The sequence below is a fragment of the Candida tropicalis genome (assembly GCF_000006335.3).
Source record: "Candida tropicalis MYA-3404 genomic scaffold supercont3.8, whole genome shotgun sequence".
In the NCBI taxonomy this organism is placed as follows: domain Eukaryota; kingdom Fungi; phylum Ascomycota; class Pichiomycetes; order Serinales; family Debaryomycetaceae; genus Candida; species Candida tropicalis.
Window position 1 is genome coordinate 329,134 of NW_003020060.1, and position 14,530 is coordinate 343,663.

At 29.5% G+C, this 14,530-nt stretch overlaps 9 protein-coding genes across 9 annotated transcripts; 8 read left to right on the forward strand and 1 right to left on the reverse strand. All coding sequences in view use genetic code 12, as the record gives it.

The window, feature by feature from the left end:
* Nucleotides 1–1,435: 1,435 nt before the first annotated feature.
* Nucleotides 1,436–2,266, forward strand: CYC3 (holocytochrome c synthase; the record flags this gene model as incomplete). Its single annotated transcript, XM_002551022.1, has 1 exon — nt 1,436–2,266. The coding sequence occupies one exon, from the start codon at nt 1,436–1,438 to the stop codon at nt 2,264–2,266; it is 831 nt and encodes a 276-aa protein (XP_002551068.1).
* A 172-nt stretch (nt 2,267–2,438) lies between these two features.
* Nucleotides 2,439–4,709, reverse strand: CTRG_05367 (uncharacterized protein; the record flags this gene model as incomplete). Its single annotated transcript, XM_002551023.1, has 1 exon — nt 2,439–4,709. One exon carries the CDS (start codon nt 4,707–4,709, stop codon nt 2,439–2,441), a length of 2,271 nt encoding a protein of 756 aa, XP_002551069.1.
* A 1,273-nt stretch (nt 4,710–5,982) lies between these two features.
* Nucleotides 5,983–6,669, forward strand: CTRG_05368 (uncharacterized protein; the record flags this gene model as incomplete). The annotated part of the gene is made up of 1 exon (XM_002551024.1): nt 5,983–6,669. The coding sequence occupies one exon, from the start codon at nt 5,983–5,985 to the stop codon at nt 6,667–6,669; it is 687 nt and encodes a 228-aa protein (XP_002551070.1).
* An 88-nt stretch (nt 6,670–6,757) lies between these two features.
* Nucleotides 6,758–8,068, forward strand: PUS4 (pseudouridine synthase; the record flags this gene model as incomplete). The annotated part of the gene is made up of 1 exon (XM_002551025.1): nt 6,758–8,068. One exon carries the CDS (start codon nt 6,758–6,760, stop codon nt 8,066–8,068), a length of 1,311 nt encoding a protein of 436 aa, XP_002551071.1.
* Nucleotides 8,069–8,138: 70 nt separating this feature from the next.
* CTRG_05370 (uncharacterized protein) lies at nt 8,139–8,876 on the forward strand (the record flags this gene model as incomplete). Its single annotated transcript, XM_002551026.1, has 1 exon — nt 8,139–8,876. The coding sequence occupies one exon, from the start codon at nt 8,139–8,141 to the stop codon at nt 8,874–8,876; it is 738 nt and encodes a 245-aa protein (XP_002551072.1).
* Nucleotides 8,877–8,892: 16 nt separating this feature from the next.
* CTRG_05371 (uncharacterized protein) lies at nt 8,893–9,321 on the forward strand (the record flags this gene model as incomplete). The annotated part of the gene is made up of 1 exon (XM_002551027.1): nt 8,893–9,321. One exon carries the CDS (start codon nt 8,893–8,895, stop codon nt 9,319–9,321), a length of 429 nt encoding a protein of 142 aa, XP_002551073.1.
* Nucleotides 9,322–9,460: 139 nt separating this feature from the next.
* Nucleotides 9,461–9,937, forward strand: CTRG_05372 (ADP-ribose 1''-phosphate phosphatase; the record flags this gene model as incomplete). Its single annotated transcript, XM_002551028.1, has 1 exon — nt 9,461–9,937. One exon carries the CDS (start codon nt 9,461–9,463, stop codon nt 9,935–9,937), a length of 477 nt encoding a protein of 158 aa, XP_002551074.1.
* A 331-nt stretch (nt 9,938–10,268) lies between these two features.
* Nucleotides 10,269–12,353, forward strand: VPS1 (dynamin-like GTPase; the record flags this gene model as incomplete). Its single annotated transcript, XM_002551029.1, has 1 exon — nt 10,269–12,353. The coding sequence occupies one exon, from the start codon at nt 10,269–10,271 to the stop codon at nt 12,351–12,353; it is 2,085 nt and encodes a 694-aa protein (XP_002551075.1).
* A 554-nt stretch (nt 12,354–12,907) lies between these two features.
* On the forward strand, nt 12,908–14,485 carry CTRG_05374 (uncharacterized protein; the record flags this gene model as incomplete). The annotated part of the gene is made up of 1 exon (XM_002551030.1): nt 12,908–14,485. One exon carries the CDS (start codon nt 12,908–12,910, stop codon nt 14,483–14,485), a length of 1,578 nt encoding a protein of 525 aa, XP_002551076.1.
* Nucleotides 14,486–14,530: the final 45 nt, after the last annotated feature.

Below are 14,530 nucleotides of genomic sequence, written 5' to 3' on the forward strand. Positions count from 1 at the left end.
AACTACCTACGCTAATAAGACCAAAATAATAATGATACGTAATAAAAATAGAAAATTATCAATATTAGTCCAACGGGGAATATCGTGGTTTGTTCTATTAAATCCATATGACACGATAATATAATTGAAAAATAAATGAAATAAAAAAAAAAATGTCAGAGTTACAATTTTCGACATGTAGAAACTAATTTTCTCTATTGAATTTATTTTGTTACTTAATGTAGATATTACTGACTTAGGTAATCGCAATAAGCCATTATATACAAGTAACTGAAAGAATGAACTTATTGATAACAAAGTTAAGTCTATAATGCTAAAATAAATAAATACATAAAAAAGAAAGATTGACGATATTGTTGAACCACATTATTTTTTCAATTTATCCTGTGTATAAAAAACAATATCCAATCGAAACATAAAAACTCCACTTTTTATTTTTCATATTTAACATTTTAAAACATTACCAATTTTTTTGTAAAGAATGATAATGAATCATATGTATAATGAACGTTTTAGACTAAAAATAATAGGGAAAGATATCAAGACTAGAATCATCATAGAATAAAAAAACAGACACATGTTAATCATGTACATATAATTTTTTAAATGATTTAAATGTCAGATTGTGAATTTTCTAAACTAAAACCTAATCAACAAATCAACCAACTAGCCAAACTCAATCAAGACATAGACGAAGAAATCAACCAATAATATATTTATTTTTAATTGGCTATACTTACTTGATTTGGAAAAAGGAACTAAACTTTTAAACTATTTCGGGGTCTTCAATAGAACATATACTCTAATTAAATTATTCTTATTTTCACAAAAAAAAAAAGGTCTACAACATCAAATTCAAAAATATTATTATCAAATAATCAACATGTTCAATAATATCATCTACGGTATTTAGTTCATACTTTTTAGATATGAATTAGTTGGAATATCTGATCACAAACTAATTATACTGTAACCTTAATAAATATACTTTTTTTTTTTTGGTTTTTGAGGTTACTTACAAATCAATTTACATTGATGTATATATATATATGTATCATCCGTGGTACTCAATTGACACCTATCAAACCATACTTCCCGTTCATCCTATTTTCTCGGTACATTGTCATTAATAATAAATCATTATCACAGACAAAATATCATCTAGAAAATTATTGGATGTTCAATTTGACGTATTATCTTTGATAAGAGTTTGTTTCAATTTCTAAGCAAATGCAAAAACAGTCACGTGATTGTCAACACACGTTATTACATAAGCATATTGTAGGGAAAATTTCTTTTTTTCTTTTTATTTTTTTTTTTTTTTCTCTTGCCTTTTCTCTCATCAAAAAAAAAATAAGAATAATCAAGTCTTGTTTTAGTGGTTGATTCATTCATCATAAACTAAACTTTACAAATACTACAATAAATATTCATCATGGGTTGGTTCTGGGCCGATACACCTCAACAACAGCAACAAAAACAACAGCAACAACAGTTGCAAACATCATCTACATATTCAGCTTGTCCAATAGATCATACAAAACTTTCCACATCTTCCGCATGTCCTATTAAACCAAGTAATGGTGGTGATAATGATGATGATGTAGAAGTATTAAATCCATTAAATAACATGCCTATGGCTATATCATCTGAATTGGCACCAGGTCAAAAAATCAAATTATCTACAGAACGTACCATTTCTACCATTCCAAGAGGAGAACTGGAAGGAGAAGGATTATGGGAATATCCAAGTCCTCAACAGATGTTGAATGCTATGTTAAAAAAAGGTAAAGGAGATGGAATACCTGAAGATGCAGTTGAAAGTATGGTTGAAGTTCATAATTTTTTAAATGAAGGAGCATGGCAACAAATTTTATCTTGGGAAAAATCATATACTTTAAAAAGTCAAGTTGAACCAAGATTGAAAAAATTCACTGGTAAACCTCATGATTTAAGTCCAAAAGCAAGAATGTATTTATGGTTAGGTAATTTATTTCCTGAAACTTTTAATACTATCCCTCCTTTTGATAGACATGATTGGACAGTTTTAAGAAGTTTAGGTAAAAATAATGGTTGGCAAGAAGTTCGTTATGTTATTGATTATTATGGTGCTCCTGATGATGAAGAAACTGGAATGCCTGCTTTTATGTTGGATACTCGTCCTGCTTTGGATAATTTTACAAATGCTAAAGATAGATTCACTCATTGGGCTGTTCCATTATGGAAAAAAGCCATGGGTGAAGTTAACGTTGATGATGATTACTAATAAAGAAAATAAGAACAAACAGAAATAATTAATATATTCTTTGAATATGTACATGTATATATATATAAATTAATATTCTTATGTAGAATTGTGTTTTTTTTTTTGTTTTTAAACTGTGTTTTTTTCAATAATAATAATATTTTGATTTTATTTATTTACAGATGATTTTCGTTTAAGCATTGACTCTTTGTAATAAAGTAGCTGGAACATCAACAAATCCAGTTAAATTGTTGATAAATTTAGGTAAAACATTACCAAAATCTTTCCAATCTTTTTCATTCAATTCATTAATTAATTGTTGAACTTTATCCTTCTTACCTTTTCTTCTATAATGTTGCAACATGAAATAATAAGTGTAAAAATTAGGACCAACTTTACCTTCTTGAGCTTGTTGTTGTTTTAATTTATTGAAATAAACATCAGCTAATCTTTCATCTTTTTGTAATAAATTATGAATAAAAGTGTTCCAAATTATGTTATCATTTCTAATTTCTTTAATATAGTTGTTGAATAAATCTTCACCCAATTTAGCATCACCTAAAGTTACTTCGGCAATGATAATTTGAGTATTTAACCAAGATGAACGAGGATATCTCTTCTTTAAAATATCAAACAATTGTCTTGCTGCTTCAATATTTCCACCTTGAATCAAACCTTTCAATAAAGTAGAATGCATATGTTCATTGAATCCTTTTTTGTTAGCCTTGGATGATTGTTCCATTTGTTTTAAGTATGATGATAAATCTGGAGTTTTACCAATAGCATGTAAACTTTCAAAATAGGCATTGATTAAAATAGTTCTGGTAGTGACATTTTCTTCAATTTCATGTTGTCTCATAAATTGAGTTAATCCATTAACAGCACTATAATTTTTACGCTGGATATAGTAATGAAGGAAATCATTCATAACATTTGTACTTGGTTTATATTGTGCTTTGGATTGGGAAATGAATTCATGTAATTTTTGTTCAGCTTCATCAGTTTTATTGTTGGAAATCAATCCACGCAATAACCCATCATTAGCTAAGTTAGTAGCTCCTGGAATAGATGAATAATTCTTCATATATTCATTGGCTTTTTCAAATTCACCAAAATTGGCATAACCACTGACAATAGCACCAATAGTTCCAGCATTGAATTTCAATCCTGATGCTTGAATGGTTTTAATGGTTCTTTCGAAATTTTCCATCAATTGTTTTCTAGAATATTTCAGTTCAGATTTGATTCTGGTTGGATTAGTCATGGCTTTAATGACAACATTCCAGGACTCAATATTTGGTTTAATACCTGAATTGATGATATTTTCGAAAAGGGTGAAAACTTCTTCATATTCTTCAAATTTCAAATATCTTTCCATTAATGCACAGATAATCTTTTCATCAATTTGAATTTTTCTTTCTTTACAAACTTCAACAAGTTCCAAGTAGACCATATCCAATTGTTTCTTATCAAAAGTATTATCAATTTTATATAATGATTGAGCACCATTTGGATCAAATCTCTTCTTTTCATCATTTCTCAAGAAGTTAGCAAAATTTTGGAAACTTCCTTTATTGTATAATCCCAAATGATTTAATGTCTTTTGAATATTGTATCTCAATGGGATATGGTTTTCTTTATTGGAAAATTTACTAGCATCAACTGGTGAATATTTAATTTCTCCAAGTGAACATAATTGAACATAACAATAAACTGCTAAATTATTTAAATAATATGGTTGATAATCAATTTCTCCCTTTTTACCTCTAATTGAATAAATTGTATGCATATAAACATATTCATTTTGTTTACAATATTCAAAACATTTAAACCAAAGTGATAAAAATTTTTGATAATGGGTTGCTGTGATTTCTTCCCCTGGTGATACCATTAAATCTTTAACACCAATTTGTAAGAAATGCCATGGAGTTGCAATTTTATTATTAACAAAAAATTCCAATAATTCATCTAATGATTTCTTAAAAACTGGTTGATTGTTTTTTGGTTGATTTTGAGCTAATCTGAATAATTCAATAGTTAATGGATAAAATTTAAAGAAAATTTGGGAATCACTAATTCTTTCATCTTGTTGAATAGATTTTAAAAATGAAATACCTTCTTCTAATATTTCAAACGATTCACTTAAATCTTCATTTTTTAAAATTGCAGATTTAATTTGTTCAGAGATGTCTTGCAATTTTGGATTGATTGGAACATATTCTCTTTTTGATTTCTTTTTAATATCTTCTTGTTTCTTTTCTTGTTTAACAACAGGCTGTTGTTCAGAACCAGGAGTAGATGAGGTAGTTGTAGTACCTGTGGTGGCAGTAGTGGTAGTAGTAGTAGTAGTTGATGAAGATGATTGATAACGTAATGCTAAAAGACTGGTTGAAATTCTAGGAGTTGATACCTTTAATTGGTTGAAACTACTTGAAGCAGTTCTACCAACTATTTTTCTTAACATTATGATCTATTAACAAGGAATCTAATTACTGTTGATATCCATTCCTTCATTCAATTTCGATCCACGAAAAATTTTCAACTTTTTCTCTTTGGTTAAATTGACCAAAAATTCGGCACATTCGCACGACTATGTCGAAAGTGATTGTCAACGGGTCCAACGAAAGAGATGAACAACCAATGAGGATATTCAACTAGAGAATAGTACTTCAAGGTCGGCGAGTAAAACAAGAGATCAATATTGCTACATTATTGATAGATAAAACAGAAGTAAATAATATATATATATATTTATTATAACAAAAAGATGCTACATTGATATTGAAGTTAGTACCTGGAAAAGTCGGCGACAAAGCCCCACGACAAACAAGATTCTTTCTTCCCAAATACCGATCTCTATAATAACAGGATTTTCAGTTAGTATTCAATATTAAAAGTCTTATTAAATTATGTAGACTGTTTGAATATTTCTTTCTGGGTCTTCTTGTTTCATCATCATTTATAGATCAGGTATATAAAATATACTTAAACAATTCTTATCATAAACAATAAATATCAATTGAGCTGGGTTTATGCTATGGAGCCATAACGACTCAGTATCATCATTATAAATTAATACATGAAACAAAGAAAACCACCCAAAAGAACACATTCGCCCACATCTTGTTTTGAACCTTGATTACTGAAAATGATATATTGCTTTACAACATACATCCAATAATCATGGCTGGTAATATCTTCTTAATAACATACCTGGCTAATACCGATGATCCAAACAAAAGGAATGACGAAAAGAAGAAGAAGAAGAAAACCTTTAATAAAATTTTTTTTTTTCCAATTTCTGTTTCTTGTGATGAATTTATACTCACAGGAGAAAAAAAAAAAAAAAAAATCCCAGAGTTGTGCGAGACACGCCCCTGTGTGTGTGTGTGTGAACTTTTCAGTGTTTTATAAAACCCTAATAAAATAAATCACCATACTGAAGATGAATATCACCAAAACTGCATTGAAGTTAAAAAAAAGGTGGCATTACTAGAAGATATCCTATCTACTCATGGAATACTTGGACAATTGCACATAGGCACTGCGAAAAGTCATCTGTCATTGAATATGGTTATTATTAAAGTTTATCACGTGCCATTGATCACGTCTGGGGTACAAAAACGGGATTCAGCAAAAAAAAAAAGTTAAACTAAAAATTGAATATTAGTAAAATTAATAAGATTATCCTTATCAACTGTACATACAGATATCACCACACATATACCATTAGAAAAATGACTGATATGAATGAAAAGATAAAGAGTGCTTCACAACTGGGAGAAGGAGACATCAGTGAGCAAGAGCCACAGAAGTTAATATATTTTAATTACAATGAATATGTGGCTATTGGAACTAAAGGCATGGGGAACGATGAAGAAATATCATTAGTAATTAATCATTTTCCTAATATTTATGAAGATATTAAATCTAGTATTTATAAACAAACTAGAATAATTAGAATTCCTAGGATTTATGATACTTTAGATTATCCTGATTTAATTCCCCAATTTTCAAAATTTTATCCTGGTGATGAATCAGGTGCAATAACTTCGGACGAATATATTAGTGGAGAATATGATGATGGAGAAATATTCAATGAAAGTTCAAAGATACAAGGATTAGAAGATATTATTAGTAAAGAAAAACTTGAAAAGATTGTTGATCATGTTAATTTAATGTTGCAATTAGCCTTTAATCCGTATAATAAATGGACATTGCTAGAGAATGTACTTGAGCTATTAACTGGTGGATTGTTCCTACAGATCTTAAACTTAATTGGTATTTATTCTTATACTAGAAGAAAAGTTCAACAATTGGAAGATTACATTGATGGAATTAATCAAGAGAATCTCAAAAAGAATATTGATTATAAGGTTATATCTCCAAGAGTCAGTGGTTATCTAACAGTATGTATCATCTAACACTCACTGGAAGTATGACAATTCCGATTACTAACAATCTTCCCCCTATCTAGCTTGATATTCAAATTCCTAGACCATCAAACATGGGATGAGATATATCCATGCGAAATCCGAAGCGAAAATTTTCTGGAAAAAGGAAAAAAAAAAGAAAACAAAAAATATCAACTCCTTTAATATCATTAATCCATTTGAATCAGGTCAATCGTATATGCTATTACGCAGAATGAACGGAGTATTTGCAGTTTATAAACCATCGGGTATAACATCCGCCAAATTTATTGATAAAATTCAAGACAAATTCACCAAGTCTGGTGTTTTTGCCAAAGATTTACAAGAAATGAAAGAGAAAATTAGAAAAGATTTAGGTACAAATAAAAAATGGAATCAAAAGAGAATTGATAAAAAGGTATCATCAGCTAAGATTAAAATTGGTCATGGAGGTACTTTAGATCCTTTAGCTAGTGGGGTATTAGTTGTTGGTATTGGATTAGGTACAAAAAAATTACAATATTACCTTGCTGAATGTCAAAAAACATATGAAACTAAAGCATTATTGGGGATTTCTACAACTACTGGTGATTCAGAAGGGGAAATTATAACTCAAAATAAAATTGATCATATTACTAAAGAATTAATTGATGAAACTGTACAAAAATTCATTGGGAATATAAAACAAACTCCACCTATTTTTTCTGCTTTGAAAGTTAATGGGAAACCATTATATGAATACGCAAGAGAAGGATTACCATTACCTACAAGTATTAAAGTCAGAGATGTTACTGTTAATGATATTAAAGTTATTGAAGAAGATTCATTGAAAACCGATCATGAATTTGTTAAATTACAAAGTGAATTGGATGAAAATGGTGTACCAAAAGAACATGGATTAATGAATAACCCAACTTTGAATGATTCTCCATTGTATTTTTCTAGTCAATATCTAGAAAGAGCAGAAAAGGAAAACTTACCAAAAGAAGTAGGTAAAGCTAGATTATTACCGGATGGTGAATCATTACCGGAAAAATTGCCAATGATTCATTTCGTAAGTGATGTTTCTTCCGGTACTTATATTAGAAGTTTGATTAGTGATATTGGAAGAGCCATGGAATCCAGTGCATATATGGTTGAGTTGATTAGAGTTAAACAATCTGAATGGAAATTAGATCAAAATGTATTTAAGATTGAAGATTTTGATAGAGATGAAAAAGTATGGGGTCCAGTTTTAAAGAAAGTTTTTGATGAAGGAGGTGATAAAATTATAGACCTACAAAAAGAGTTTGAAGAAATGACCAAACAAGTAGAACAAGAAGAGAAAGAACAAGGCGAAGTAGGTGAACAAGATGGTGATAAAGATCAATCCATCCCACAAAAGAGACCAATCGATGATGTTGAGCAATGAGCACTAACGAACGAACGAAAAAAAAAATTAAAATCCCTTTATTTTTATTATATAGACTTTGTTCATAGAAATGAAATATCCAATAATGATCAAGAAATTTCAAAGATTAAATTATACAAATTCTACTCTTTCATATTTAACAAAAACAACTATCAATCCCAATGATTTTCAGTTGAAAAAACCAACACATTTCATCCCCAAATCATTACTTGTTTTATCAACTCCAAATAATTTACCCCAAGTTATTGAAGATTCAATTAAATTTCATCAAGATCCATCTCTTTCAGATCTTCAGCTTGTGGTTGCTGGTGTAGATACAGTAGTTCCATATTCACATCGTAATGGAGTTTCTGAACTTTGGATGAATCAGCCTATTAAAATTGGACAATCGTTATTATTGGAAGATCGAGATGATTTAAATAAACCTCCAAGAGAATCAGATGGACTTAATATAGTAGTAGCTAAGAAGAATTGGAAAAATATTGAATCTAATTTGAATATTAAATTAAGAAATGATATGAATTTGAATTTAAATCTTGCAAATACTGTGTTTTCTACTGGATCGATAATTACGTTATTTTATTTTTCACATATTAACAATCAAAAGGGTGGTATAAATCATCTGGGTCAACATTTATGTGATTTACAAATTGAATTACCAAGAGGCGTGGTTCCAAGACATTCACATGCGTCTATTCATGATAATTGGACTGATTTATATCCTGGTGAAAATTCATTTAAAATTACTAAATGTGTTGGTAATTTGTTGAAAACAGTTGATAATAAACCAGCAGCCCAAGTTTCTTGAAGATAATAATAAATTAATGAGTATTGGGTCTAAAGAAACTGAAGTTTATGTGAAGATTAAGAAACCAAATAGTAATACTATGGAAAGATTTAAAGTTATTGCTGGAGGTGGAGGATGGGGAGCTAAAGCAGATATAATTGCCTTATCTCCAGAGGCTAAGTTAGAGAATGGAAGTGAAATTCAATTTTATATGGTTACTCCAGAGGATAGATATTTGAATCGTCATGACGATGGAAATGTTGATAAATATGTCAATTCATTTACATTTACAAATTCTTATGAACAAACAGGATATGAAGATCATCAATCCGAAGAACAGAAAGTTTATGAGAATGTCTTTGGCTGTGGAAGTGAACATGGATTCTTTTTCAATGGCATTAAACACAATTCCCCTGGTGAATCAATCACTTTGAAGTTAGGTGGAAGTAAGGAGAAAAAAATCTAGCAACAATCATCGGTATGGGTAGCAGTGAAACAAAAGAAAAAAAATTGACAACCAAAAAAAATCCCCCTTGATTGTGATTCTTCTTTCTTTTCCTCTATTTGTACATATTCAATTATTAATAAATACAACTCAATTGACAATGTCGGTCATTAAATACATCCAAGGTGATTTGTTCACTCATTCAATTCCTTCTGGTAAAAAGATAATCCTTGCTCATGCTTGTAATACTCAAGGATCTTGGGGTGGTGGAATTGCAGCAATTTTCAGAAAAAAGTTCCCTCAAGCAAATAAAGAATATAGTCAGTATTGTCATGAAAATAACAATTTATTGGGTAAATCATTGCTTATTGAATCGGATAATCCATCAATTTTAATTGCTTGTTTATTCACAAGTGACTTTAACCAATCTGCAGCACAAATTGTTCATCATACTGAACAAGCTATAAATGATTTAGATAAAATCTTAAAATCATACGAGGATTTAGAAACTATAGATGGTAAAATCGTCATTAATATGCCAAAGATAAATGCTGGTATCTTTGGTGTTCCATGGGAAAACACCGAAGCTGTGATAAAGAAAATCAATGATTTATATTTCAATGTATACGTTATATAATTTCATAATAAAAAATAAACAATACGAATTTGGTCTATCTTCATGTCTATCATTTATCCTCTCCAATTGATCATGGTGGTGGCAGTGTTGGTCTTTGACTGCAACAAAAACATGATCTTGGTGGTCGTGTACATTTGACCATTGTTTAAATTTTTTTGAGAATAATTTTTTTTTTTTCGGTGGCCACACAAATCAACGTACAACAACAACGATCTCTCTCTCTCTCTTGTACAACATGAAAACGATAACAAAAATTTTGACAGCACTTTTCTTTATTTGATTTTAATAAGGACATACACCATTCATTTTTTAGATCAAACATATAGTCAAGATGGATGAAACTTTGATTGCAACCATTAACAAATTACAAGATGCTTTGGCACCATTGGGAGGAGGGTCATCTTCCCCAGTTGATTTACCACAAATTACCGTAGTTGGTTCTCAATCAAGTGGTAAATCTTCAGTTTTGGAAAATATCGTTGGTAGAGATTTTTTACCTAGAGGTACTGGTATTGTCACTAGAAGACCATTGGTTTTACAATTAATTAATAGAAGACCACCACCAGATTCTAAAAAGAATGATTTAATTGATGTTAATTCATCGGAATCTACTGGAGGACAAAGTGAAAATAATGCCGAAGAATGGGGTGAATTTTTACATTTACCTGGGAAAAAATTCTACAATTTTGAAGATATTAGAAATGAAATTGTTAGGGAAACTGATGCTAAAACTGGTAAAAATTTGGGTATTTCTCCAGTTCCTATCAATTTAAGAATTTATTCACCTCATGTTTTAACTTTAACTTTGGTTGATTTACCTGGTTTAACTAAAGTGCCAGTTGGTGATCAACCAAAAGATATTGAAAGACAAATCAAAGATATGATTATGAAATTTATTTCCAAACCAAATGCTATTATTTTATCTGTCAATGCTGCCAATACTGATTTGGCCAATTCAGATGGTTTGAAATTAGCTAGAGAAGTTGACCCTGAAGGTGCCAGAACTATTGGTGTTTTAACTAAAGTTGATTTAATGGATCAAGGTACTGACGTTATTGATATCTTGGCCGGTAGAGTTATTCCATTACGTTTTGGTTATGTTCCAGTTATCAACAGAGGTCAAAAAGATATTGAAGCCAAAAAGACTATTAGAGACGCTTTAAAGGATGAAAGGGCATTTTTTGAAAATCATCCATCTTATAGAGCTAAAGCCCAGTTTTGTGGTACTCCATACTTGGCTAAGAAATTGAATGGTATTTTATTACACCATATTAAAGGAACTTTACCAGATATTAAAATGAGAATAGAACATTCATTGAAAAAATACAGTCAAGAATTAGCATTACTTGGACCTGAAATGGCGGAATCTCCAGCTTCGATTGCTTTGAGTATGATTACCAATTTCACTAAAGATTATACTGGAATTTTGGATGGTGAATCGAATGAATTGAGTTCTCAAGAATTAAGTGGTGGTGCTCGTATTTCATTTGTTTTCCATGAAATTTACAAGAATGGTATCAATGCCATTGATCCATTTGATCAAATTAAAGATGGTGATATTAGAACTATTATGCACAATACTTCAGGTTCTGCACCTTCATTATTTGTTGGTACTCAAGCTTTTGAAGTTTTAGTTAAACAACAAATTAAAAGAATGGAAGAACCTTCTACTAGATGTATCAATTTGATTTTTGACGAATTGGTGAGAATTTTGTCCCAAATTATCAGTCAACCACAATATTCAAGATATCCTGCTTTGAAGGAACAATTGTCACAATATTTTATTCAATATTTAAGAGAAGCTTTAATTCCAACTAATGAATTTGTTAATGATTTGATTCAAGCTGAAGAAACTTATGTTAACACTGCTCATCCAGATTTGTTAAAAGGTTCACAGGCCATGGCTATAGTTGAAGAAAAATTCCATCCAAAACCACAAGTTGCTGTTGATCCAAAGACCGGTAAACCATTACCACCAAGTCAACAACCACAGCAACAAAATCCAAATTCACCAAAAGTTGAAGATGGCACTGCCAATGGATTTTTTGGTGGATTTTTCTCTAGTAAGAACAAAAAGAGATTACAACAAATGGAAGCACCACCTCCAGTATTAAGAGCCACTGGGACTATGAGTGAAAGAGAAACCATGGAAACAGAAGTTATCAAATTGTTGATTTCTTCTTATTATAATATTGTTAAACGTACTGTTTCGGACATTGTGCCAAAAGCTATTATGTTGAAATTGATCAATAAATCCAAAGATGAAATTCAAAAGACATTATTAGAGAAGATGTACAGTAGTCCAGATTTGGAGGATTTGGTTAAAGAAAATGAAGTTACAGTTCAAAAGAGAAAAGAATGTATTAGAATGGTTGAAGTGTTGAAGAATGCTAGTGAAATTGTTTCCAGTGTTTAGAATTGATTAGCTTTTTATTATTATTATTATTATTTTGATGAATAATTAAAAATTAATAGAGAATTTATATCCCCTACCAACTTGCAATCTATGTTGAGAGAATGTATCTTTTGTTTATTCAGTTTTATATTTACTTAATTAATATTTATATATATATTTGTGTGACTCTACTTTTTGTTCCTTGTTGTTAATTACTGTAGATCATTCCTGTAATTTCATTATAGGATATATTATTTTTATTCTTGATTTGATCTTTGAACGGTTTGGTTGTGATGTTGAAAATAAAAATTGAATTCATTTTTCAGTCAATGATTAAATAATTGGTAACTGCACGACATCGCTATTTATTGTTTACAATTTGTCCCAAAGGAGATTGAGCGAGAATTGGGGGCCATTTTAATCTTAAAACAATTTTTCTTTTTTTTTAGACCAAACAAACAAAAAAAAAAAATAGATGAATAACCATCATCATCACCATCATCTTCAGATAAGACGTTAATTGAATTATCTGTTAGGAGTGGGCTATAAATGTTAATAACTTAGGGAATATCAAAATGGAATCAACTATGAATTATCCAAGTAATGTATCATTGAATACACCAATTAAAAAAATCAGAAATCTTACATTAAATTCACCACCTGATAGAATTCATCATCATAGTGAAAATAAACATAAACGAAATAAAAGTAATTATGATAGTATTAATAATGAATTATATCCAAGTATTGATGATATACAAACATCACCAACTGTTTCTACGATGTTACAAAAAGGTTATTCTCAAAGATTGACAAATAATGTTTTATCTGAGTTGAATTTAAGAGCTCAAGAGATAACTCAATCAATGTCATCACCTTCAACAACAAAAATAGCGTCAAATAGAAGTCAATATTCTCAACAACAACAACAGTATCAACAGAATCTATTTATTGGAGGTGATACGTCAAGAAATGGGGGAAATCAAGTCATGAATAGAAGAAATAAAAGATATAGTGGGATACATTTTAATAAATTTAAACAAATGGAATCAATAAATCAACATTATTCAATACATAATAATAATAATACCAATACTAAAACTCCATCACCACAAAAATCTAATTATGAATCAACACATGTTAGATCATTATCTAAAGATACTATACTTCAACAAAATCATCATGGATTAGAAGAATCTGCAAGCAAAAGAAGAAGAACTTTAAATGGTAATGATGAAGTTATTGCTATACCAATATTACAAAATAAAGAGACTACTATAAAAGAATCTAATAGTAGTACTAGTATTAGTAGTATTACGGGTAATAATAATAGTAGTCCAAGTAGAAAAATTTCACCATCTAAAGGTTCAAGAAATTTGAATTCAATGTTGAGACAAACTACTGATACTGGATCCCCAAATAAAGATGAATTTGCCAAACCTTATCCACCAAGTTTTAAATTAAGACAAAGTTCATTAGAAATGGCAGGTGTTGTTCAACCTAGTAGCAATAGTCAATATTTCCAACAACAACAACAACAACAACAACAATCAAGATTTATTAAACCAATGGTTCCTAGTTTACAAAGAAAATCATCAATTCCAACATTAAATAAAAAACCATCATTACCAAATTTAAATAAAAAACCGTCATTGCCAAATTTAAATAAAAAACCATCAATACCATCGTTACAAAAGAAATCTTCAATACCTACATTAAATAAAAAATCATCAATTCCAACATTACAAAAAAAACCATCAATGAATTCATTAAATCGACCTTTTGGTGGTAACACTCCAACATCACCAACTGGTCCTGTTCCTATTCCTCCACCTCATGGTGATTCATTTGATAAGAAACAACCAATATCACAATTTAATAATTATAATTCCAATCATAACACTATTACTAATAAGAATACCCCACATTTATCACGAGTAAGTCCTTCAAGATCACTTGGAACTAGTTCATCTACAAGATCAATCAATTCTCGTGTATTGTACAATTCAACTAATTTAAATACCTTACCAAAATCAAAATCAGTAACGATACCCCAACCTTTTTCATTATATGATAAACCCACAATTTCATCATCACAAAAATCATTAAATAATTTTCAAAAAAATTCAAAGATAAATTCATTTAATAATTAGTAAAGAAATATAATATTAATATATATATATATATATACTATCTTT